General features: G+C 41.1%; 1 protein-coding gene across 1 annotated transcript; it reads left to right on the top strand.

Moving 5' to 3' along the window:
* The first annotated feature begins 14,601 nt into the window (after positions 1 to 14,601).
* LOC135547249 (T-lymphocyte activation antigen CD80-like) lies at positions 14,602 to 22,334 on the top strand. Its single transcript, XM_064976049.1, has 5 exons — positions 14,602 to 14,890; positions 16,279 to 16,318; positions 17,153 to 17,509; positions 17,631 to 17,936; positions 18,050 to 22,334. The coding sequence occupies exons 1-5, from the start codon at positions 14,828 to 14,830 to the stop codon at positions 18,205 to 18,207; spliced, it is 924 nt and encodes a 307-aa protein (XP_064832121.1). The 5' UTR covers positions 14,602 to 14,827; the 3' UTR covers positions 18,208 to 22,334.
* Positions 22,335 to 26,695: the final 4,361 nt, after the last annotated feature.

Here is a 26,695-nt window from a genome sequence, read left to right as displayed (position 1 = left end):
TCTCCAACTTCAGCAATTTTTGCAATTTGTTCCAATCATTGAACCAGAGAACTGGAAGGAAAGGCGGCCAAAGTGGGTGTAAGCTTTTGGGATGACCAGTGAGATATACCTGCTGGAGCGCTTGCTACGGGTGGATGTTGTTATGGTGACCAGTGAGCTGAGATAAGGCGGAGCAAAGACTTATAGACGACCTGGAGCCAGTAGGTCTGGCGATGAATATGTAGCGAGGGCCAGCCGACAAGAGCATACAGGTCTCAGTGGTGGGTGGTATATGGGGCTTTGGTGACAGATAAACAAAACAAACTAAATGGAGTACCATGATTAATGAACAGTCCAGCAGGCATCAGCTATGTAGCCAGGTGATCATAGGGTCCAGTGAACAGCAATAGATGAAACAGGGAATTTGTTACACTCTAGCAAGCGGGAGACAAAGGCGTTCATAAAGTTAGCAGGCCGGGCCTAGCAGAAGTATCTTCATAGGTGTCCGACAAAGGCCGGTTGAGGGCACATTGGATTGAATTACGTCGGCAGATCAGTCGTGATGGATTTTCGGGTCTCCATGTCGACAAAAGGTCCAGGCCAAATTGGCAAGAGAGGCAATGTAGCTGGAGTAATATAATTTGCTTGCGATGCACCAGGCTCAAGGCTAACTGGTGCTAGCTTCGGGACAAGTGTGTTAGCCACTATGGCCACTTGGTAGCAGTTAGCTAGTTGTGATGATCCGATGCAAAGGTCCAGAGCTTACGGCAGAAATCCGGCATGTAGTGGCTTCTAGTCGTGTTAGTGAAGAATCCGGGAGGCATCAGCTGTGTAGCCAAGTGATCATATGGTCCACTGAGCAGGCCAGGAGATGGGCCTGGTTCAAAGGCTAGCTTCTGGACTGGGCCACTCAGTAGCACCTAGCTGCGAGGATTTGGAATAATGGTCAAGTAATGGAGGAATCTGGAAAATGGTGGAGAAAAACAGTCCTGATATGCTCGGGGTTGATATCACGCTGTACAGACTGGCGTTGTGCAGACTGGCGGGTATTATCCAGGGTAAAATCGGCTGGTGTCTGAGCCAAAGGTAAAAACCACAAGCAGTGGCATAAATGACTAATTAGCCAATTAGCTGGTTAGCATCGGATGGCTAGCTTCTGATGGGGGTTCTAACTAAAAGGTCTAAAAATAGCGGCTCGAGACGGGTTGCCGGAAGGTATATTTAATTTAAAAATGGAAAAAGAGATAGAAATATATTGAAAATATATATAAATATAATGCTTTGTAGGTTAGCAGTAAAACCTTGAAATCAGCCCTTGCCTTTACAGGATGCCAGTGTAGGGATGCTAGCACTGGAGTAATATGATCATTTTTATTTGGTTCTAGTCAGGATTCTAGCATTCTAGTATTTAGCGCTAAATGAAGTTTATTTAGGGCTTTATCCAGGTATTGCAGTAGTCTAACCTAGAAGTAACAAAAGCATGGATACATTTTTCAGCATAATTTTTGGACAGAAAGTTTCTGATTTTTGCAATGTTATGTAGATGGAAAAAAGCTGTCCTTGAAACAGTCTTGATGTGTTCGTCGAAAGAGAGATCAGTGTCCAGAGTAACGCAGAGGTCCTTCACAGTTTTATTTGAGACGACTGTACATCCATCAAGATTAATTGTCAGATTCAAAAGAAGATCTCTTTGTTTCTTGGGACATAGAACAAGCGTCTCTGTGTTGTCCTAGTTAAAAAGTAAAACGTTTGCAGCCATCCACTTCCTTATGTCTGAAACACAGGCTTCTAGCGAGGGCAATTTTGGGGCTTCACCATGTTTCATTGAAATGTACAGCTGTGTGTCCTCCGCATAGCAGTGAAAGTTAACATTATGTTTTCGAATGACATCCCCAAGAGGTAAAATATATAGTGAAAACAATAGTGCTCCTAAAATTGAACCTTGAGGAACACCGTAATGTACAGTTGATTTGTCAGAGGACAAACCATTCACAGAGACAAATTGATATCAAAAGCAGCACTAAGGTCTAGGAGCACAAGGACGGATGCAGAGCCTCGGTCTGACGCCATTAAAAGGTAATTTACCACCTTCACAAGTGCAGTCTCAGTGCTATGATGGGGTCTAAAACCAGACTGAAGCATTCCATATACATTGTTTGTCTTCAGGAAGGCAGTGAGTTGCTGCGCAATAGCTTTTTCAAATATGTTAGAGAGGAATGGAAGATTTGGGTGAAGGTTTGGCTTTTTCAAGAGAGGCTTTATTACTGTCACTTTTAGTGAGTTTGGTACACATCCGGTGGATAGAGAGCCATTTATTATGTTCAACATAGGAGGGCCAAGCACAGGAAGCAGCTATTTCAGTAGTTTAGTCAGAGTAGGGTCCAGTATGCAGGTTGAAGGTTTAGAGGCCATGATTATTTTCATCATTGTGTCAAGAGATATAGTGCTAAAACACTTGAGTGTCTCCCTTGATCCTAGGTCCTGGCAGAGTTGTGCAGACTCAGGACAACTGAGCTTTGGAGGAATACGCAGATTTACTTAAAGAGGAGTCCGTAATTTGCTTTCTAATGATCATGATCTTTTCCTCAAAGAAGTTCATGAATGTATTACTGCTGAAGTGAAAGCCATCCTCTCTTGGGGAATGCTGCTTTTTAGTTAGCTTTGCGAGAGTATCAAAAGTAAATGTCGGATTGTTTTTATTTTCCTCAATTAAGTTGAAAAAAAAATTGGATGATCGAGCAGCAGTGAGGGCTCTTCGATACTGCACTGTACTGTCTTTCCAAGATAGTCGGAAGACTTCCCGTTTGGTGTGGCGCCATTTCAGTTCCAATTTTCTGGAAGCTTGCTTCAGAGCTCGGGTATTTTCTGTATACCAGGGAGCTAGTTTCTTATGACAAATGTTTTTAGGGGTGAAACTGCATCTAGGGTATTGCACAAGGTTAAATTGAGTTCCTCAGTTAGGTGGTTAACTGAATGTTGTCCTCTGCCGTCCTTGGTTAGGCAGAGGGAGTCTGGAAGGGCATCAAGGAATCTTTGTGTTGTCTGAGAATTTATAGCACGACTTCTGATGCTCCTTGGTTGGGGTCTGAGTAGATTATTTGTTGCGATTGCAAACGTAATAAAATGGTGGTCCGATATTCCAGGCTTATGAGGAAAAACATTAAGATCTACAACATTTATTCCATGAATTAAAACTAGGTCCAGAGTATGACTGTGGCAGTGAGTAGGTCCAGAGACATGTTTGACAAAACCCATTGAGTCGATGATGGCTCCGAAAGCCTTAAGAAGTGGGTCTGTGGACTTTTTCATGTGAATATTAAAGTCACCAAAAATGAGAAAATAATCTGCTATGACTACAAGGTCCGATAGGAATTCAGGGAGTTCAGTGAGGAACGCTGTATATGGCCCAGGAGGCCTGTAAAACAGTAGCTATAAAAAAGTGATTGGGTAGGCTGCATAGATTTCATGACTAGAAGCTCAAAAGACGAAAATTGTAAATTGAAATTTGCTATCATAAATATTAGCAACACCTCCCCCTTTGCGGGATGCACGGGGGATATGGTCACTAGTGCAACCAGGAGGTGAGGCCTCATTTAACACAGTAAATTCACCAGGCTTAAGCCATGTTTCAGTCAGGCCAATCACATCAAGATTATGATCAGTGATTAGTTAATTGACTATAACTGCCTTTGAAGTGAGGGATCTAACATTAAGTAGACCTATTTTGAGATGTAAGGTATCACGTTCTCTTTCAATAATGGCAGATTTCTCACCCTTTCTGTAGGGTCTTGTTCGGTCCATTTGCTGTCATCTAGTGGACATTTTGCTCAATTGCCCTCAGCTATGTTTGGACTGTTGTTGTTCATGTTTGCTGTGTTCTAGTGTACAATGGAATATATTGATTTCTTATTCTTGACACTTCTCCCAGTCATATTTAAGGGTTAGAACCACCTTTCTAGGCATTCTGATACTTCTAGCTTGGAGTTATATGTTTTGATAACATAGCTACAATATTTCACTTTTTAATGTGTTTAGTATTGCTTACGAGGTGTGTCCAATCAATTTTGCAACCACTCCCTCTTCAAATTAGGTCTAATTGGAAAAGCTGTTCAAAAGAGGACGTTGTATAACTTCTTTGTACTCCCTGACGAAGGCATTGTAGCTGAAACGTATTACATAGGCCTAAGCTTCTCATTACCGTAATACATTGTAGCTGAAACGTATTACATAGGCCTAAGCTTCTCATTACCATAATACATTGTAGCTGAAACGTATTACATAGGCCTAAGCTTCTCATTACCATAATACATTGTAGCTGAAACGTATTACATAGGCCTAAGCTTCTCATTACCGTAATACATTGTAGCTGAAACGTATTACATAGGCCTAAGCTTCTCATTACCGTAATACATTGTAGCTGAAACGTATTACATAGGCCTAAGCTTCTCATTACCGTAATACATTGTAGCTGAAACGTATTACATAGGCCTAAGCTTCTCATTACCGTAATACATTGTAGCTGAAACGTATTACATAGGCCTAGGCTTCTCATTACCGTAATACATTGTAGGTGAAACGTATTACATAGGCCAAAGCTTCTCATTACTGTAATACATTGTAGCTGAAACGTATTACATAGGCCTAGGCTTCTCATTACCGTAATACATTGTAGCTGAAACGTATTACATAGGCCTAAGCTTCTCATTACCATAATACATTGTAGCTGAAACGTATTACATAGGCCTAAGCTTCTCATTACCGTAATACATTGTAGCTGAAACATATTACATAGGCCTAAGCTTCTCATTACCATAATACATTGTAGCTGAAACGTATTACATAGGCCTAAGCTTCTCATTACCGTAATACATTGTGGGATCGACAAATCCATACAAAATCATGTTTGGAGTTTTCAGAAAATATGTATCAAGCAACCATTACGCATGGACCCTCCATGTACAGTGCACATCACATGCTTTGGATGACCCCGGGGCGCTATCACCAGAGTGGCCGGGTAGCGTTAAGTAAGCACGAAATTGTGACCGGCCGGCTCGATTTGGTCTTATGTAGCAAAATTTGAAAGTGTTTTTGACATTTTACAGAGCTCAAAAATGTTATATCAAATCAAATGTTATTTGTCACATGCACTGAATACAACATGTGTAAACCTTACGGTTAAATGCTTACTTACAAGCCCTTAACCAACAATGCAGTTCAAGAAATAGAGTTAAGGAAATATTTACTAAATAAACTAAAGTAAAAAGATCAAATCATAAAGTAACACAAGAAAATTATATTGAAATAATGAGGCTATATAAAGAGAGCACCGGTAACGAAACAGTGTGCGGGGGTACAGGCTAGTCGAGGTAATATGTAAAGTGACTATGCATAGAAAGTAAACAGCGAGTATCAGCAGTGTAAAAACAAAAGGGGGGGGGGGGTAAATGTAAATTGTCCGGGGGGCCATTTGATTAATTTTTCAGCACTCTTATGGCAGAAAGCTTGGCCCTAGTGATGTACTGGGCCATATGCACTACCCTCTGTAGCGCCTTACAGTCAGATGCTGAGCAGTTGTCATACCAGGTGGTGATGCAACCCGTCAGGATGCGCTCGATGGTGCAGCTGTGGAACTTTAATGATCTGGGGACACATGCCAAATATTTTCAGTAGCTAGAAGTGTTGTGCCCACTTGTAACAGTTTTCTTCCGTTGAAGGAGAGGAGGACCAAAATGCAGTGTGGTTAGTGTTCAACATGTTTAATATAGACGATAACCGAGAACACTACAAAATACAAAACAACAAATGTGAAAACCGAAACAGTCTTATCTGGTGCAATGACACAAAGACAGAAGACAACCACCCACAAAACCCAACACAAAACTACCTAAATATGGTTCCCAATCAGAGACAATGACTAACACCTGCCTCTGATTGACAACCATATCAGGCCAAACATAGAAATAGACAAACTAGACATACAACATAGAATGCACACTCAGCTCACGTCCTGACCAACACTAAAACAAAGAAAACACAAAAGAACTATGGTCAGAACGTGACACCACTTTACAACTGTCTTAGTGTATGTACCATGATAGTTTGTTGGTGATGTGGACACCAAGTAACTTGAAAATCTCGATCTGCTCCACTTCAGCCCCGTCAATGTTAATGGGGGCCTGTTCGGCCTTCCTTTTCATATAGTCCACAATCAGCTCCTTTGTCTTGCATATATTGAGGGAGAAGTTGTTGTCCTGGCACTACACTGCCATGTCTCTAGGCTGTCTCATCATTGTTGGTGATCAGGCCTACCACTGCTGTGTCGTCAGCAAATTTAATGATGGTGTTGAAGTTGTGCCTGGCCGTGCAGTCATGAGTGAACAGGGAGTACAGGTGGGGACTGAGCACGCACCCCTGAGGGGGCCCCCATGTTGAGGATCAGCGTGGTGGATGTGTTGTTACCTACCCTTACCATCTAGGGGTGACCCGTCAGGATCCAGTTGCAGAGGGAGGTGTTTAGTCCCAGGGTGCTTAGCTTAGTGATGAGCTTTGAGGGCACTATTGTGTTGAACACTGAGCTGTAGTCAATCAATAGCATTCTCACATAGGTGTTCCTTTTGTCCAGGTGTGAAAGGGCAGTGTGGAGTGCAATAGAGATTGCATGTTGAAATGTTTTATTAAGTCTAAATCACATCGGCTGCAGAGAGCGTGCTCACACAGACGTCCGGAACAGCTGATGCTTTCATGCATGTTTCAATGTTACTTGCCTCGAAGCGAGCATAGCAGTTATTTAGCTCATATGGTAGGCTCGTGTCACTGGGCAGCTCACGGCTGTGTTTCCCTTTGTGGTCTAATGTTTTTCAGGCCCTGCCACATCCGATGAGTGTCAGAGCCGTTGTAGTACGATTCGATCTTAGCCCTGTATTGACGCTTTGCCTGTTTGATAGTTTGTCGGAGGGCAGAGCAGGATTTCTTATAAGCTTCCGGGATAGAGTCCCGCTCCTTGAAAGCGCCAACTCTACCCTTTAGCTCAGTGCGAATGTTGCCTGTAACCCATGGCATCTGGTTGGGGCATGTACTGTACGTACAGAATCCCCGAACATATTCCATTCTGTGCTAGCAAAACAGTCCTGTAGTTTAGCATCTGCTACATCTGACCACTTTTTTATAGACTGAGTCACTGGTGCTTCCTGCTTTAATTTTTGCTTGTAAGCAGGAATCAGGAGGATAGAATTATGGTCAGATTTACCAAATGGAGGGTGTGGGAGAGCTTTGTACGCGTCTCTGTGTGTGGAGTAAAGGTAGTCTAGAATTTTTTTTCCTCTGCTTGCACATTTGACATGCTGATAGAAATTAGGGAAAACTGATTTTAGTTTCCCTGCATTAAAATCCCCGGCCACTAGGAGCGCCACCTCTGGATGAACGTTCTCCTGTTTGCTTATGGTGGTATACATTGACTGCGGTTTTAGTGATAGCATCGGTCTGTGGTGGTATGAAAAATATAGATGAAAACACTCGAGCTAGATAGTGTGGTCTACAGCTTATCATTAAAAACTTGAGACTTCCTTAGATATCGTGCACCAGCTGTTGTTTACATAAATGCATAGGCCCCCGCCCCATGTCTTACCAGAGGCTGCTTTTCTGTCCTGCCGATAGTGTGTAACCGGCGAGCTGTATGTTTTTAATGTCATCATTCAGCCACGACTCGGTGAAACATGAAATATTACAGTTTTTAATGTCCCATTGGTAGGATAAAGGTGCTTTCAGTTCGTCCCATTTATTTTTCAGCGATTGAACGTTAGCCAGCAGGACGGAAGGCATGGGCAGATTAGCCACTCATCGCCCGATCCTCACAAGGCACCCTGATCTCTTTCAGCGAAATCTGCGTTTCCTTCTCTAGCGAATAACGGTGATCTGGGCCTGGGCAGGAGTCTGTATTATATCCCTCCTGTCCGACTCATTGAAGAAGAACTCTTCATCCAGTTTGAGGTGAGCAATCGCAGTTCTGATGTACAGAAGCTCTTTTCTGTCATAAGAGATGGTAGCATCAATGCGAAAAAACAAACAAAATAGCATGGTTGGTTAAGAGCCGATAAGACGGCAGCCTTCCCACCCAGCTCCATTTCTTACGGTTCCAAGATGGTGAACCAAGGCGGGGGGAGCGTTCTCTATTAAAGCACTGCAATTGTGGAACAGCTCGCCCTGTCAGGTTAGAGGGGCCGACACCCCTTTAATAACTGATTGTTTTGCTTTCTATGTTATTTTATCATTGTTTTAATGTGTGTTGTGATTCTAAATGTATTTTAAATAAAGTTTGATTTGATTTGGATCAAACAGGGATAACACATTAAATTGTTGTATAAATAAACAAAATATGACGTTGCATTCCCATTTGAACTTTGGTATGCTTTTAAATGGTTAAAAGCTCAGTGATAACACATTTAGGTGACATCCAAACCAAAAATCAGACATTGATTTTCAATTGGAATTAATCCGCAGACACTGGGCCCTCCTTGGAATAACTTTGATACTGTTTTGGATGGTTGAAAGCATAGTGATGACGCATTGGGAATTCAGTAAACTTTTGGCTATCTTTTTGAGTCTGTAAAAATAGGTTGGAATCTCATTGATCAATGTCTCAACCAAATATTACGCAATTCTCCATGTTGAAATGACGTGGTGTGCCCAGTGGGTCAGTGCACAAATGAGCTATGATATGATACTCTATTGGCCTCTCTAACAATGAAAATAAATGTCTTCAAAAATGGAAGGCAGTCGGGTGAGACCATTCTAGCCAATGAGAGGGCTGATAGCCTGTTGTTCACATACCTCAACAGTCCCACTAGCTGTCACAGTGATTTAAACAAACAGTTGCCTTTTGGTTTTTAATTTAAGGCTAGGGTTATGCATACATTTAGTAGTGTGGTTAAGGTTAGGTTTAAAATCACATTTTAAGAAGAGACATTTTAGAAATAGGCAGGGTTTATGATTTTGTGGCAACTAGTGACAACGAGGCAGAACTTCTTATACCAGTACACTCGTGACAACTTAAATCATTAAGAAAGTTATACTCACCCAAAAGCCACGCTTAAGCAAATAAACCATTCATTTTTTGGTGACCCAAATTCGACACTCCCATTGACCTCCACACATTAAAACTCACCAGTTGGGAAGCGAAAAGAATGAAAAGTTGCCACCTGCTGGATAAATTTGATTTAAGGCACACGTACAGTATAGCCTGTATGATGAGATTATTATTATGGACAAAAGAGCAAGATAAAAAAATATTTGTCAAACTGCAGCCAAACATCGATTATCATGACACCAGAATAAGACCATCAGAAAGGAGCATCAAGCTCATCACTGTGCACTTTCACCACCCCGTGAAGTTAATCATCATTTATTTAAGCTGTAGCCTAATAAACAATATGCCGATGCTTTCCCGATGAGACATAGTGTGAGGACCACACAACATGCCAGCGTGTGACTCCAAGTTTACTTCGATATGATGGTTATTCTATCAATAGTTGCACAAAGCGTTTCCACTGACATTTCTCGCATAAATCCATTTTACAGACACAAAAATATCTCACATTTTGTAGCATATTTTGATTTGTCAACGTTTGGAGAGTTTACCGAAAATGTTTCTGTTTCCATCAGACATTAAATCGTAATTTCTGGGAAACAACGTGTTATTTTTCCACTTTGGTGGTAAGGCAGGCATCCTCTAGTTTCTATTTTACTTCTGCATTTATTTTTCCTCTCTTTTCCTGCACGTCAATGTTGGTAAATGATTGTTTTGAAGACTGCTATCCACCACATCTTTGTTCTCACATACTGACCATGACCAGAGCATTACAGAGAGCCAACAGCCCACACCCTTACTCAATCTGTTGTAGAGACACTCATAAACCTCTGCTTAATTATTTCCTAAAGTCTACCACATTCCAGACAGTGTGAGGGGCTTGCAGCTCTAGCTGAATGAATTAAAGGTAAAACATATATATACAGTGAGGCAAAAGGTATTTAGTCAGCCACCAATTGTGCAAGTTCTCCCACTTGAAAAGATGAGAGAGGCCTGTAATTTTCATTATAGGTACACTTCAACTATGAGAATGAGAAGAAAAAAAATCCAGAAAATCACATTGTAGGATTTTTAAGAAATGTATTTGCAAATTATGGTGGAAAATAAGTTTTTGGTCACCTACAAACAACCAAACAAGCAAGATTTCTGGCTCTCACAGACCTGTAACTTCTTCTTTAAGAGGCTCCTCTGTCCTCCACACGTTACCTGTATTAATGGCACCTGTTTGAACTTGTTATCAGTATAAAAGACACCTGTCCACAACCTCAAACAGTCACACTCCAAACTCCACTATGGCCAAGACCAAAGAGCTGTCAAAGGACACCAGAAACAAAATTGTAGACCTGCACCAGGCTGGGAAGACTGAATCTGCAATAGGTAAGCAGCCTGGTTTGAAGAAATCAACTGTGGGAGCAATTATTAGGAAATGGAAGACATACAAGACCACTAATAATCTCCCTCGATCTGGGGCTCCACGCAAGACCACTCCCCCCCCGGTGGGGTGAGACCCTGCCACTTTAGTTTATCTCCTTGCACCTACCCAGGCTTGAACCAGGGACCCTCTGCACACATCAACATTCACCCATGAAGCATCGTTACCCATCGCGCCACAAAAGCCACGTCTCTTGCAGAGCAAGGGGAACCACTACTTCAGGGTCTCAGAGTAAGTGACGTCACCGAATGAAAAGCTAACGAGCTAGCCATTTCACATCGGTTACAGTAACATAGTGATAGGAGGTACTGTAGACAATTACAGTAGTATAGTGACAAAAGGTGTTGAATGAGCCAGGAACTAGATCTACAACAAGACAACAACTGAACGCAGCCTTGAACAGAGAAAAAATGGCAAATTGGGACCAGTAGCGTTAATACAAACACACAACATTACTGAATAAAGACACCTAGAAAGGAGAGGGCATCCTGTGTAGAGGCTCCTAGCGGTTCCCTGGTGTCTACCTGGAGGTGCGTAGCTGTGATTTGTAGTGTGTTTACTTATCCTGAGGCCCATCCCCTTCGCTCTGTACTACAGGACACAGGGAGAGAAGGGTGCAATTGCGGCCCACATTTTGGGGCGTTCCTGCCTGTGAGCATTCCTGCATTAGCAGGCACTCCTCTTTATACTTCTATTGGTCAATTTTGAAGTTAGGACAGGCGGGAGTCAGGGGAGCTCCAGTACAGTGACAACGGTAGCTAGCTAGTAGTACACCAGTAGACAGTGTCCTTTGCCCCTGCCTGTCGGACACCATTTTTTCTCACAGTTCTGTTAATGACAACGAGGGCAGGTGTTCGGCAGCTGGAATGAACGACACTGTGTGCTTGTTTAGCCAGCTAGTCCAAAGGAGGACTCCAGTACACAGCAGGCGAGAGGCGTGGGCGAGACCGTGTGCTAGCTAACTAGCAAGCTAGCTAGCACACTGTGTCGCTAACTATCAAGCTAGCTATTACACAGTGTCGCCCTAGCCTCCCATTTGCTGTGCCAGCGGGTGGCGGGGATAACCAGTAGACAGTGTCCGCCTGTCGGGCACTGTTATCTGTGGTACAATGCAGGCAGGAGGTGGGGGCGACACTGTGTGCTAGCTAGCTAACTAGCACACAATGTCGCTAACTAGCCCCTTGTGGGGCCCCAGTGTTAATTTGTCTGGAAGCAAGACGGTGTCCGCAACGGGGCTGGTTTCCTTTTTGTAATCCGTGATTGACTGTAGACCCTGCCACATGCGTCTTGTGTTTGAGCTGTTGAATTGCGACTCTACTTTGTCTCTATACTGACGCTTAGCTGGTTTGATAGCCTTGCGGAGGGAATATCGTTCATGTTTCCAGTCGCTATACCATGATTAATAGCAGTGGTTCGGGCTTTCAGTTTAGCGTGAATGCTGCCATCAACCCACAGTTTTTGTTTAGGGAAGGTTTTAATAGTCACCGTGGGTACAACATCACCGAAGAACTTGCTAATAAACTTGCTCAACGAGTCAGCGTATACATCAATGTTGTTGTCTGAGGCTATCCGGAACATTTCACAGTCCACATGATGGAAGCACTCTTGAAGCGTGGAATCCGATTGGTCAGACCAGCGTTGAACAGACCCGAGCACGGGTGTTTCCTGTTTTAGTTTCTGTCTATAGGCTGGGAGCAACAAAATGGAGTCGTGGTCAGATTTGCCGAAAGGAGGGCGGGGGAGGGCTTTGTATGCGTCTCGGAAGTTAGAGTAACAATGATCCAGAATTCTGCCAGCTCGAGTGGCACATTCGATATGCTGATAAAATGTAGGGAACCTTGTTTCCAGAATAGCTTTGTTCAAAATTCAAAAGGCACTCGCACATCTGAGCAATCTTTTTTGCAGGTGCATGGCAACAGTTGAACAAGATGAAGGAAAAAGGAAACCGCACACTGCTCGTCAAAGCTCTGATGAAGGCCGTGAGGACAATACGTAAACTTATTAAAGATCAGTGATACTATCAAGAGCAGTGTGCGGTTTCCTTTTTCTTTCAGATTAGCTTTGTTCAAATCCCCAGCTACAATAAATGCAGCCTCAGGATATATGTTTTCCAGTTTACATAGAGTCCCATGAAGTTGTACACGGCTGTGATTATAATCGAAGAGAATTCTCTTGGTTGATAATGCGGTCAGCATTTGATTGTAAGGAAATCTAGGTCAGGTGGACAAAAGGATTTGAGTTCCTGTATGTTGTTATGATTACACCATGAGTCATTAATCATAAAGCATACACCCCCTTCTTGCCAGAGAGGCAAGATTTGTTTGCACAATGCACGAAGAAACCGGACGGCTGTACCAACTCTGATAGCATATCCCGAGTGGGCCATGTTTGATGTCTCTCTGGAAGGCAACATTTGCTCAAATTTCATTGACCTTGTTGTCAAGAGACCATGTAGGTTCTATGAAGAACCCTAAAAAGGGTTCTATATAGCCCCCCCAAATTATTGTAAACATAGCAGAACCTTTTCTGCTGCTATATAAAACCTTTTTTAATGGTTTGTTATAGAACCTTAGGAAAGTGCTATTTATAGCACTATACAGGTCCAATTTAGAACTTCATATATAACTTTTTATATAAAAAGGTTCTTTAGAGCACCAAAGAGGGTTCTGCTACGGTTACAAGCCAAATAACCCTTATTTGGCACTATATAGAACCAGTTGTTTTTGAGTGTGTATCAATACTGTACACACCACTGAAACAGCAACATGTCAAAGCAAACCACACTTTACTATTTAACTCATGTGCAAACATTTGACAGATTTTGTTGGAGTCGCGTTGGAGACAACATTAGCATTTTAGCTAACCCTTCCCCTAACCCTTATGCTAAATTTAGCCCATTTCACCCTACCTGCTACGTAAATTCTCCTAACCTTTGTCATTAGTTCCTCTAACTGCCAATGTAACTCCACCACATAATTTAGGTGCAACAAGAAACCTGGTCTCAGAGAAAGACGTGTAATACTATACATCATCCAAGACGTGTGATAAGGTAAGTCATTTAATTAATATGCTATTATATGATCCGGATAAGCTGTATGATAATATACATCTTATAAATCCTATGATATTGTTTGACCGCTATTCCATTCATAATGTAACCTAACGTAACATAATCTATTATACTCCAGAGTAGTGCAGCGGTCTAAGGCACTGCATCGCAGTGCTCGAGGCGTCACTACAGACCCTGGGTTTGATACCGGGCTGTATCATGATCGGGAGTACCGTAGGGCGGCGCACAATTGGCCCAGCGTTGTCCGGGTTAGGGGAGGGTTTGGCTTTGCAAGTAGGCCGTCATTGGAAATAAGATTTTCGTTTCTTAACTGACTTGCCTAGTTATATAAAGGTTAAATGGAGTGTCACTGATTTATGTACTGAATAATAATAATTGCTTTGAGGTCACCAGTATACACAACATGGTCTATCTTAATTTGACCAGTTTCTCACAGCAGGAAAAATAATCCTATAGCAACAGGAAATGTGGAGTATGGGCCTAATTAATGAACATTTTTGTATGGGTTGATACATTTGTTCAAGTTTGACCTTGAATTACAATAGAATTTGCATTTCCTACTGACCAGGAACATTCGGCACAAAAACAGCGTGACCAAATTAAGATAGCACACCTGTAAATTGTAGGTCTTATAGCCAGCGCCTTAACTGGCTAGGTATATAAGTGTTTGATTCATGAATAATGTAAAAATCAAATAATAAGGGGTTAACTGTTAGTAGTCTATGAATCGCACAACCACAGCAAGAGTTGGCAGATGTCATTGTACAGAAAAGCTGTCAGTCAAGTACTGAAATGAAAGCTATTTACAGTGGTAATATACTCAGTGTCTTAAAACTGAAGCAATGGGGAGCATGATGACCGTTCAATGTTTACCGAAACGTATTGCTCTTTCCATGTGTTGTGTCATATTTGGTAAAAAAACACTTGACGCTAATGAATGAAGCAACAAGTGAGGAAAATCACATACCACACGTATGTTCTTGCTAACAGGAAGTGTGTGAGTGTGTGTGTGTGTGTGTGTGTGTGTGTGTGCAAGAGGGAGACAGAAAGAGAAAGAAAGAACAAGAACGTGAAGATGTGTTTATTATTTTAGCACCTTTATTATTTTAACTGTGATCTCTACTGTATATTATGTAATCAGTTACTATATCCAGGAATAGGCCGACTTAAATTAGTCAGCGACATTGCGGTCATGTGAGAGGGTGGAGCTGTTAGGATGAAGGTATATCAGCTATTCTTGGTGACAATCTAGATGTGAAAGGGTATGAACGCCAACATGCTTGTCATAGAAAGGAGAAGGATAATCTCTGAGTCGGTCTTCAGTCTGGTAAGATTTGGGTTAACCCCTAATTAATGGCTTAATAAGCTGGTTGCATTCTGTACATTATCATTTGTTTCTCATGAAGCTACATACTATACATACAACTTATTTCCCTATGAGGAGATACGGCTACGATGAGAAAGTGCTGTCTTCATTCATATACACGGACAAAATAAACAACTCCTGCACAATTCAAAGTTAATTTGTGGATACAGCCCCTAGAAGTTGTCTCAGAGTAGGAAAGAGTTACCAGTGCCACATGCAATTGCTTTGAAGTTGTTCAAATAATGTTTGGATATTTCTATATGATCACTCCATAAATAATCGAGAACAACATGCAACAGTATCTCTTGCGCTTTTGACGATGATTTCACAAGGCCTTTTTCACATCATATGCCTAAATACATATAACCACATTTTTCTTTTGATTCTTTAATTACCTTACATTATGTTATTTCAAGTTCTCCATATGGGATGCAACATCACATTGTTATAATAAGTCTTAATTGGGCTGGCCTATATGAATGATTGAATCTTTGATTTTTGTGTCATTCACCAGTTTGCGACCCACCCCTTACAGGGATCAATTGACACACAACTTCTCCTCCGGTTTACTGCGCATCACATGCAAAGAATGAAACAATATTAACATGATAACAAAGAAAGTTATGCTAGCAACAACAATAACCTATAAGGCTATTGAAGGCAACTAGGGCTTATGCTAACTTTGTGTTTGAAGAAAATGATAGACCTTTCAAAAGTTGTTTGCATCATAATGTTAGTAAGCGCTAAACCCAATGCCGCTAAGAGGGGAGTAAGGGAGGGAACGTACACTGAGTATACCAAGCATTAGGAACACCTTCCTAATATAGAGTTGAACCCCAAATTTTTGCCCTGGGAACTCTAAAAGGGGCCAAAAGCGTTCCACAGCGATGCTGGCCCATGTTGACTCCAATGCTTCCCACAGTTGTGTCAAGTTGGCTGGATGTCGTTTGGGTTGTGGACCATGCTCAATTCACACAGGAAACTGTTGAGCTTGAAAAACCCAGCAGCATTGCAGTTCTTGACACAAACCGGTGAGCCGACTACCATGTCTCGTTCAAAAGGCACTTAAATATTTTGTCTTGCCAATTCACCCTCTGAATGGCACATACACAATCAGTGTCTCGATTGTCTTAATTCCTGATTGAAGTGGATTTAACAAGTGACATCAATAAGGGATCATAGCTTTCACCTGTATTCACGTGGTCAGTCTATGTTATGGAAAGAGCAGGTGACGTTAATGTTTTGTATACTCAGTGTATGTCGTGAAAGGAAGATGTGTATTTCACAAATAAAGCAGATGGCATACAAAATTAAACCCCCCCATTAATTTCTTCTCTAATTATTTGCAGCGTGGAAAATCTACTCTGGTATTCATGTTTTTGCTGTTTGGTAAGTCACCTTTATCTCAATGCGCATTTATTTTATTTTATTCAATGCTTTACAGAAAAGGTTTTGGCTTGTCTAAAGAGAAGCTCTGGGCTGAAAATGATAATTCCTTCCCTTTTGAGAGTCTAGGTCAGTTTACTGTAAACCACATTGTGACACGTTGCTACCGAGCTGACGGTTTATGACAAAGATAAATAACTCATCAGAGTAGTCATGAAACGGGTGATGTCATACATCTCCCCATCATCTTCGTAAGCAAGTGCTGGAATTCATTACAAAAGTAGACCGATAAACGAACAACCCAGTCTCAAATGTTATTGTACGGCTTTTGGAAGAGAAAACGTTTCTTACATTTCCAGGAACGTGTTGTTTAGGGGACTTTTCTCTCTGCATGTTTGCACTGTGCTTAAGCTCTACCACATCCATACAACTTCTGTAATTTCCTTTGAGTCAGGACATGAGCACGCCATGCCATTCCTCCAGTGGAGCCTGTTGTCACAATAGCAGTGTGAGTTTTAGTGTTTGGGCCCCTCTGTCCTGGTTTGAAGGACTGTGTCAGATCTAGCATAAGCTCCTACAATTCTCTCAAGGAGTCGGGAGATAGGCATGGAGGAGCAGGAAACTGATATGGGCCTGTGCTTGAGCACTATTGATGACAGTAAGGCACGGTGACAATTCTTCACTGTTTCACATCTCAAGCCAATTGAGACATTGCATAGATTCTCCCATATTCAAACACAGTCAATCAGTTATTATGTGGTGGACGTTTATGATCTGGGTGTTGAATTCTGAGCTTAGTTTGGTGTAACTTTGGCATATTTGTCTTGAATGTTTCAGGACAAGTTGCATCTGAACATCTAGTCACTGGCATTATAGGAGAATCTGTTCTGTTACCCTGTGACCTGAATTTATCCATCAACCCAGCAAGACTCCGGTTCCATTGGCAAGATCATTCAGACGTTGTGTTGTACTCTTTCAACGCAAGAGTTGAGCAAGAATATCAGAATACACTTTACACAAACAGGACACACGCCTTTCAGGTTGAGATGAGTTCTGGAAATATCTCTATCGAACTCAGGCAAGTAACACCTCAAGACAACCAGAAAACCTACTGGGCTTTCGCGTTGCTGCCCGACAGAAATGATCAACCTATCCATTTCACCAAAGTGTGTCAGACTACTCTGCTTGTCGCAGGTACGGCTGTGTTATTCATAGCTCTTGTGGGGGAATCATAAAGGACATTATTATAGCATTTATACATGGCACTTTGTGGAACCTTTCTCTCACTTCTTGTCTTTGCCTTGTATACTTTCAGCACGGTTTCCGACACCCAAATTGACTGTGAAGTACAAAGTGATGAATGCAATGTGTTTGACCCAGGGAGGCTACCCCAAGCCAAAAGTCACATGGACTATTCAGGACCTCTCACAGCCTCGGAACGGCACTCTGGAACTCAGGGAAGTACAGACCATCTTTACACGTGATCCTGAAAGTGGACTGTACACTGTCTGGAGCCAAGTGAATTTCACAGAGAATTACACAGATAATCATTCTGTGACCTGCCAGGTGTTCAACCCCGTTCTGAGAGAGACTGTGAGCAACACAACCATCATCCGCACAAGTAAGAGAATTCACACACACCTTGCAAGAACATAATACAGTGTGTTTCACCCCCTCCCATTACCTAATCTTTATTAACTGAAAACTTAAACTGGTCTTGTCTTTTCCCCACAGGTGAAGGTCTTTCTCTCAGTGCTATTGTAGGCATTACACTAGGCATCACACTATTGATGCTGATTTGCGTCGGGGGAATCATTTTTGTTTACAAACAATGTACGTTGCAATTTCAGGATTTTTATTACCATAATGAAAATAGATCCACTACTGTATAAAGACACCCCATCTGTAAATACTCTGTTAGTGACAAATCTAAGGATATTACATCGATTTACATTCAATGAAGTGCTACCAACTCCCAATCACATGATAACTGCAAACCTGGGATAACTATAGACATAACTATGCTTTGTGGTAAATAACTATTTTTCCTTTGGCACAAATAGTTCCTTTGAAAGTGACTACAACTACTTGAATAAAGATTCCAACATTTTTTGGGAAACTATAGGATTAGCTGCCTTCAACTAATGGCAGGGCTGCATCTGCATGTTGAAGATAGAAATATAATCAATAGAGCGCACACACAATCTCCTATACTATTCCAATCTATCTGACAGTCATACTGCATTTGATCTACACAATACATTTATATCTGAACATTCTGTTAATGTCCATTCTCCTAAATATCCATTGCTCCAGGTGTACATAAAGGCAAAACATTTAACAAATGATATTTGATTAAAAAAAGTATAAATAAGTTGTGACCCTCAACTACTTTATGACTCTTTCAACATGCCACTGAAAAGGTTGAAAGCTGCAATTAATACTGCAGAGTAATTTGAAGCCAATTGCAAACATTGCAAGTTGGATATTTACACAGCTAATTCTCCAGTGTAAGAAAACAAACAAAATTAACACAGAATGTTAAATCAACACTGAAAGTGTTGAGTCTGGACCCATATCAAATAATTGTATTATTTGTGTTAAGTAATTTTTTTTATCAATAATGACTAATTATGTATACATTTCAATCAGGACTGACTAATCAGAATACTATTATGTTATTGTATAGATGTATGAATTTTCTTTTAACCCTAGTACTGAATATAATGTGCGTAAATATAATCAAGAATTAGAACACTGACTGTCTGTTCCTTGGTAGAAATGAATGAACTTATAGCCAGACTGGCTAGAATGCTTATCTACACAGGCAGACCTTGGCTCGGGTCGTAAATTATCTCAGTAGGGAGAGACAATGTGGGAAGGCTTGAGAACTATAAGCCATTGTACTGGAGCGGCGATGAGACGGGGTAGTACGAAAACTAATGACGTCATTTTCAGTTTATAACCTGTGGTAAATGTATCATGTTCAGTACTCTCGAGAATAAACGCTGCTGATTGATTTTGAAACGGGTCTCTGTTAATTTTATGCAAATAAGAGTCTTACAATTTCTTAGGAATTGACAGAGTGTTTAATTCTAATTGGGTATTAAAACATAGAGGAATTTAATTCCTGTAACAATTTGTCACATGCGCCGAATACAACACGTGTAGTAGACCTTCCCGTGAAATGTTTATTTACTAGCCCATAACCAACAATGAAGTTAAGGAAATATTTACTAAATAAACTCAAAAAAAAAGTAACACAGTAAAATACAGATAATTAGGCTGTAAACAGTGGGTGCCGGTACTGAGTCAATGTGCGGGGTTTCAGGTTAGTTGCGGTCATTTGTACATTTAGATGCCGGTTTTGTTAAATTAACACACTGCTTAGTGTAAAGCTGTGCCTTTAGAGTTAATTGTAGAGTTACCACCCATGACCTATTTGTTTGTAAAACATGGTTGCTGCATTCAGCCATTTTCAGTCTTATGGACTTCACTAATCCTAAGCAAATATGTATTTTTTTTATGCATTTTTTAACACAATATCATACGTATTACACAAGGCCTTATTTTGAGGGCCTAGTGACACCCCAATGCAGGGGACTGAAACTGATACACATCACTTTGAATCAAAAACTGCACATCAATGTCATATTTCCCAGCATGCTCTATTGCAGGTACATTTTTAGAATTGTTTCAATATATGTATGCGCCGGTATTGTACATTAATTCATCAAACAATCTTATGCTACTTAAATATCAATTACAAAATTTTCGAAATGAATCCAATATCTTACTTGGACTTATTGCAAATGTTTGTTCCAGTTTAGATGGTTTAGGTAGTTTTGAATACAGGTTGCAGGGTATCAGAAATTCTTTTGTTGGATGCCCCCACACTGGCTAGATTCCAATAGGAATCACACATCACCTTGCAAGCCAACATAATGTGACTTGCAGGCCTGATGAGGCCTGTAAACCATGAGTTTAATGTTGTATTACACTCAGAAAAAAAAGTATTGCATTTGTTTCTAAAGGGGTACAAACACATGCCACTGTAGTGGTGCGGTGTGGTTGTATTTTATATTTCCTTCTCATGGGACTCGTAATAAGACTAAGCGATTACCCCATTAAAGGAATTATCTCCATAAGATAAATAACAATATGCAAGAACACAATAGTTGAGTTACAGTAATATGCAATGGATGAATGCAACAAGCATGTCTATGTCACTAACAAATGCTGTCATGGGTGGTACTCAAAAGGCAAGGCACTCCGGGAAATTTTGAATAAGGCATTACACGAAACAGTGTGTTGATTTAATACTGTTCCAGTGTCTATATGGATCCACAGACTCATCACATTGTGTTGATTTAACACTCCCAGTGTTAATTCTTTTTTTAAATCACAGTGGAGAATTTGCTGTACACCAGAACAGTGTTAAAGGTCCTGAACAGTCATTCTGAAAAGTATTGGTTCTTTCATGGCTAACAACTAAGAAGTTTGAAAAGACTGAGGCTGTGGGTGTGGAGCTTACACATTATATTCATGAAATGCTTATGTCAAGCAACTTGGACGCAGTAAAATCCTCTCAAGCAAATTTGGTGATACACAAAGCAAATCAAACATTGAAATTGCATTAATGCTAGATTTTATGTTGTTGATATACAGTGCCTTCGGAAAGTATTCAGACCCCTTGACTTTTTCCACATTTTATCCTCAGCAATTCTCAGCAACCTACACACAATACCCCATAATGACAAAACTAAAACAGGTTTTTAGAAATGTTTGCTAATTTATACAAAATAAAAAACTGAAATACCTTATTTACATAAGAATTCAGACCCTTTGCTATGAGACTCGAAATTGAGCTCAGGTGCATCCTGTTTCCATTGATCATCCTTGAGATGTTTCTACAACTTGATTGTGTTAAATTCAATTGATTGGACATGATTTGGAAAGACGATTGACCATTCAGGGAATTGAGTTCTCAACAGGTGTGCCAAATATTATATTATATACTATTGACTGAAAAATGACTAGGGGAAAAATTAACTTTAACATGCATTTCTGGCTCAAAACCTAATTTAAACGCGACTATCATCGTGTCTATAATAAGTATCTTTACCGTAGATGAATAGGCTAAACCTTTAATTATATTTGCTGTCACCCTACAGTCAAAATTTGTCACAAGTAGAGTAGTTACCTAGCTATATAAACCATGCCCCTCTGCAAACACATCTTCTCCCATGTTGGTTAGAAGGTGGTACTTATTTTAAATTAGGTAAGAGAATACCATTGGTGTATTAAAATGAGAGTTAAGGTGATGTCACCTTGTCCCGTTAATAATGAATCCAAGTGTTTGATATGGGGGAGGGGACCAGTAGCTTTATGATCAAACTTCATCAATGTAGAAGCAACTGCCATTTTTCATACTTTGGCCAACATACTTCTGGTTTACTTCAAATATCATACCATTTCATGAAAAACATGATTTTGACTGTTCATGACATTTAACACAATACCATATGTATTTCATGAGGCCTTATTTTGAGCGCCTAGTTTGACGGTAATACAGGGGCCTGAAACTCAGACACATTTGAACCAAAACCACGTCTATCATTATCGTATTTCCCAGCATGCACTATTGTAGGTTGATTTTTCAAAAAAGGTGTCACGACTTCCGCCGAAGTTGGCTCTCCTGCCCGTTCGGGCGGTGCTCGGCGGTCGTCGTCACCGTCCTATTAGCCACTACCGATCCCTTTTTCGTGTATCTGTTGGTTTTGTCTAATTGGTTTCACCTGTGTGTTGTTTAGTTAATTAGTGTCTGTATTTAATGTAGGTTGTCCCGCCCTTGTTTTGTGCAGGATTGTTTATTTTGTCATTCATTTTGTCTGTCGGTGTTTTGTGTTTCTTATTATCCGGTTAGTCTGTTATCCTGTGTTGGATAAGTTCACCCTGTGTGTATTTTGGGTTGACCGTGTTTATTTTGTTCACCGGAGAATAAAACTTTATATCGCTATCTGCTCTCTGCGCCTGATTCCACCCACCTTGATTAGACGTGACAAAAGGTTTCAAAATCTGTTTGTGCATTGTGACGACCCTCCCACTCTGTCTGCCATATTCTGTCTTTGTTCTTGTTTCCTTATTAGGATGCCGGTGGGCGGAGTTGGGGAGGGTCGTCAGCTACATGGGAAACACCTGGGCCAGGTGTGTCCCAGGATAAATAGACCTCTTCCACATTCATGGAGGAGACTCTCCATGCAGACACCTTTGTAGATTGTGTTGTGGTTCTTGGTGGCCTTTTGTTTGTTTGCATTGGCACCTTTCAACACCTTGCATTATCACATTCATGCCTGCAAAACACTCACTTACACTACTGATTACTGATTACACACACCATTGTATATTTTCCTTAGTTGCTTTGGTTAATAAATATATATCTCCACGTTGTCTCCCTTTGTTACGGGCTTTGAGCCGGTTCGTGACAAGTGGGGGCTCGTCCGGGATCTTTGAACTATTGGTTTGGGAGACCGTGGAGGTACGTGTTTGGTTTGCATATTCTGTTTGAGTTTGATAGGCCCAGTATTGGTTGCTTGGTTTGTGTGCTGCGTTGGAGAGAGATAATGGTTAGTTTCCAGGCCCTGCCTAGCCTGAACTCTTGTTCTGCTTTCTGTTGGGAAGTCAGTCTGAGGTGAGTAAATCGGCTGTGTACCTCGGTAGAAGATTTGTGTAGGGTAGTGGAACTTGCTACCTGGAGCTATAGCTTTTTACCCCTGATAGGCTTTGCGACGTGTTTCATTTTTGGACATGTTTGGCATGGTTAAATGTTTGTTATTTTTGTGTGGTGTCTGTGGACTGAGCAGTTGTCTCGGGGGCACATCCGTGGCTTGGTGGAATTTGCCAGCATGCTGGGGAGTTTTTCCTTGCCAGCGGGCTACAGTGCGTAAATTCCCACCGCAAATCTGCACGAAGACTAGGGTTGAGTTTTTGTAGGTTTGGGGAAGCTCCATATCTCATCTCTCTTCTGTGGTGCTCAGGGTGATTGTCATTTCTCTGGTTGTGGTCTGATGTGCTCAGCAGAGGGGTTGAGCAAGATTATTTACTTTACTTATGACTATGGTGTCTCATGTACACAAGTTCATTCGCTTTCCATCAGAGGACCTGTTAGAATTATGTACTAAAGAACAGCTGTTGCAGATGGCTGAACACTACAAGGTTAAATGATTGAAATTAGTGAAATTCTTAATCGTTGGGAGTGACTATGAATCGTTGGGAGTGACTATGAATCGTTGGGAGTGACTATGAATCGTTGGGAGTGACTATGAATCGTTGGGAGTGACTATGAATCGTTGGGAGTTGTAAAAATTAAGGACCCTGATGTTCTTTTCGTTGGAGTTTGTAGCTGTTGTGGTCTTTTGTGCCATGTTACTGAATGTTTACGTGACTGACCATTGGTTGGGGTTGTCATCTATCTTTCCTGTCTGTTCCCTCCTGGTCTTGTTTTCTCTCCTCTTAAATATTGCTTCCTATGCGCAAAGGTTGCTGAGGTCTGGGGAGGAGGTTGGTTGGTGCAGGTGGAGGTGTGAACACATAACCACTCATCAATTTGGGACGCAGAGGCTGTGTCAATTTGGGACGCAGAGGCTGTGTCAATTTGGGACGCAGAGGCTGGTATGTTCCTGGGTCCATGTTGGTCCCCGGTTTTATGGGGGGGAATGTGACGACCCTCCCACTCTGTCTGCCATATTCTGTCTTTGTTCTTGTTTCCTTATTAGGATGCCGGTTGGCGGAGTTGGGGAGGGTCGTCAGCTACATGGGAAACACCTGGGCCAGGTGTGTCCCAGGATAAATAGACCTCTTCCACATTCATGGAGGAGACTCTCTCCATGCAGACACCTTTGTAGATTGTGTTGTGGTTCTTGGTGGCCTTTTGTTTGTTTGCATTGGCACCTTTCAACACCTTGCATTATCACATTCATGCCTGCAAAACACTCACTTACACTACTGATTACTGATTACACACACCATTGTATATTTTCCTTAGTTGCTTTGGTTAATAAATATATATCTCCACGTTGTCTCCCTTTGTTACGGGCTTTGGGCCGGTTCGTGACAGCATGTACACTAAATTGATTGATTGATTAATATATACAGTGCCTTGAGAATGTATTCGGTCCCCTTGAACTTTGCGACCTTTTGCCACATTTCAGGCTTCAAACATAAAGATATAAAACTGTATTTTTTGTGAAGAATCAACAACAAGTGGGACACAATCATTAAGTGGAACGACATTTATTGGAAATTTCAAACTTTTTTAACAAATCAAACTGAAAAATTGGGCGTGCAAAATTATTCAGCCCCTTTACTTTCAGTGCAGCAAACTCTCTCCAGACGTTCAGTGAGGATCTCTGAATGATCCAATGTTGACCTAAATGACTAATGATGATAAATACAATCCACCTGTGTGTAATCAAGTCTCTGTATAAATGCACCTGCACTGTGATAGTCTCTGAGGTCCGTTAAAAGTGCAGAGAGCATCATGAAGAACAAGGAACACACCAGGCAGGTCCGAGATACTGTTGTGAAGAAGTTTAAAGCCGGATTTGGATACAAAAAGATTTCCCAAGCTTTAAACATCCCAAGGAGCACTGTGCAAGCGATAATATTGAAATGGAAGGAGTATCAGACCACTGCAAATCTACCAAGACCTGGCCGTCCCTCTAAACTTTCAGCTCATACAAGGAGAAGACTGATCAGAGATGCAGCCAAGAGGCCCATGATCACTCTGGATGAACTGCAGAGATCTACAGCTGAGGTGGGAGACTCTGTCCATAGGACAACAATCAGTCGTATATTGCACAAATCTGGCCTTTATGGAAGAGTGGCAAGAAGAAAGCCATTTCTTAAAGATATCCATAAAAAGTGTCATTTAAAGTTTGCCACAAGCCACCTGGGAGACACTAAACATGTGGAAGAAGGTGCTCTGGTGAGATGAAACCAAAATTCAACTTTTTGGCAACAATGCAAAACGTTATGTTTGGCATAAAAGACACACAGCTCGTCACCCTGAACACACCATACCCACTGTCAAACATGGTGGTGGCAGCATCATGGTTTGGGCCTGTTTTTCTTCAGCAGGGACCCGGAAGATGGTTAAAATTGATGGGAAGATGGATGGAGCCAAATACAGGACCATTCTGGAAGAAAACCTGATGGAGTCTGCAAAAGACCTGAGACTGGGACGGCGATTTGTCTTCCAACAAGACAATGATCCAAAACATAAAGCAAAATCTACAATGGAATGATTCAAAAATAAACATATCCAGGTGTTAGAATGGCCAAGTCAAAGTCCAGACCTGAATCCAATCGAGAATCTGTGGAAAGAACTGAAAACTGCTGTTCACAAATGCTCTCCATCCAACCTCACTGAGCTCGAGCTGTTTTGCAAGGAGGAATGGGAAAAAATTTCAGTCTCTCGATGTGCAAAACTGATAGAGACATACCCCAAGTGACTTACAGCTCTAATCGCAGCAAAAGGTGGCGCTACAAAGTATTAACTTAAGGGGGCTGAATAATTTTGCACGCCCAATTTTTCAGGTTTTGATTTGTTAAAAAAGTTTGAAATATCCAATAAATGTCATTCCATTTCATGATTGTGTCCCACTTGTTGTTGATTCTTCACAAAAAAATACAGTTTTATATCTTTATGTTTGAAGCCTGAAATGTGGCAAAAGGTCGCAAAGTTCAAGGGGGCCGAATACTTTCGCAAGGCACTGTATATAATAAATAACATACACTACCATTCAAAAGTTTGGGGTCACTTAGAAATGTCCTTGTTTTTGAAATAACCTCAAATTGATCAGAAATACAGTGTAGACATTGTTATTGTTGTAAATGACTTTTGTAAATGGAAACAGCAGGTTCTTAATGGAATATCTACATAAGCATGCAGAGGCCCATTATCATCAACCATCACTCCTGTGTTCCAATGGCACGTTGTGTTAGCTAATCCAAGTTTAATTTTAAAAGGCTAATTCATCATTAGAAATCCCTTTTGCAAATATATTAGCACAGTTGGCCTTCTTTAGACTAGTTGAGTATCTAAAGGTTCAGCATTTGTGTGTTCGATTACAGGCTCAAAATGGCCAGAAACAAATAACTTTCTTCTGAAACTCGTCAGTCCATTCTTGTTCTGAGAAATTAAGACTATTCCATGAAGGCTATTCTCGTACAATGCTGTGTACTACTCCCTTCACAGAACAGCGCAAACGGTCTGAATAGAAATAGGAGTGGTACAATACAACTATTTTCTGCCCAGGACTGGATGAATGTACTATATATCCTGGCCTCTCATTTGAGGAGTGTCAAGTATGTGAAAAT

Source organism: Oncorhynchus masou, chromosome 10, assembly GCF_036934945.1.
Source record: "Oncorhynchus masou masou isolate Uvic2021 chromosome 10, UVic_Omas_1.1, whole genome shotgun sequence".
Lineage (NCBI taxonomy): Eukaryota > Metazoa > Chordata > Actinopteri > Salmoniformes > Salmonidae > Oncorhynchus > Oncorhynchus masou.
Note: the sequence above shows the minus strand (reverse complement) of the source record. Positions and strands in the feature narration are given on the sequence as shown.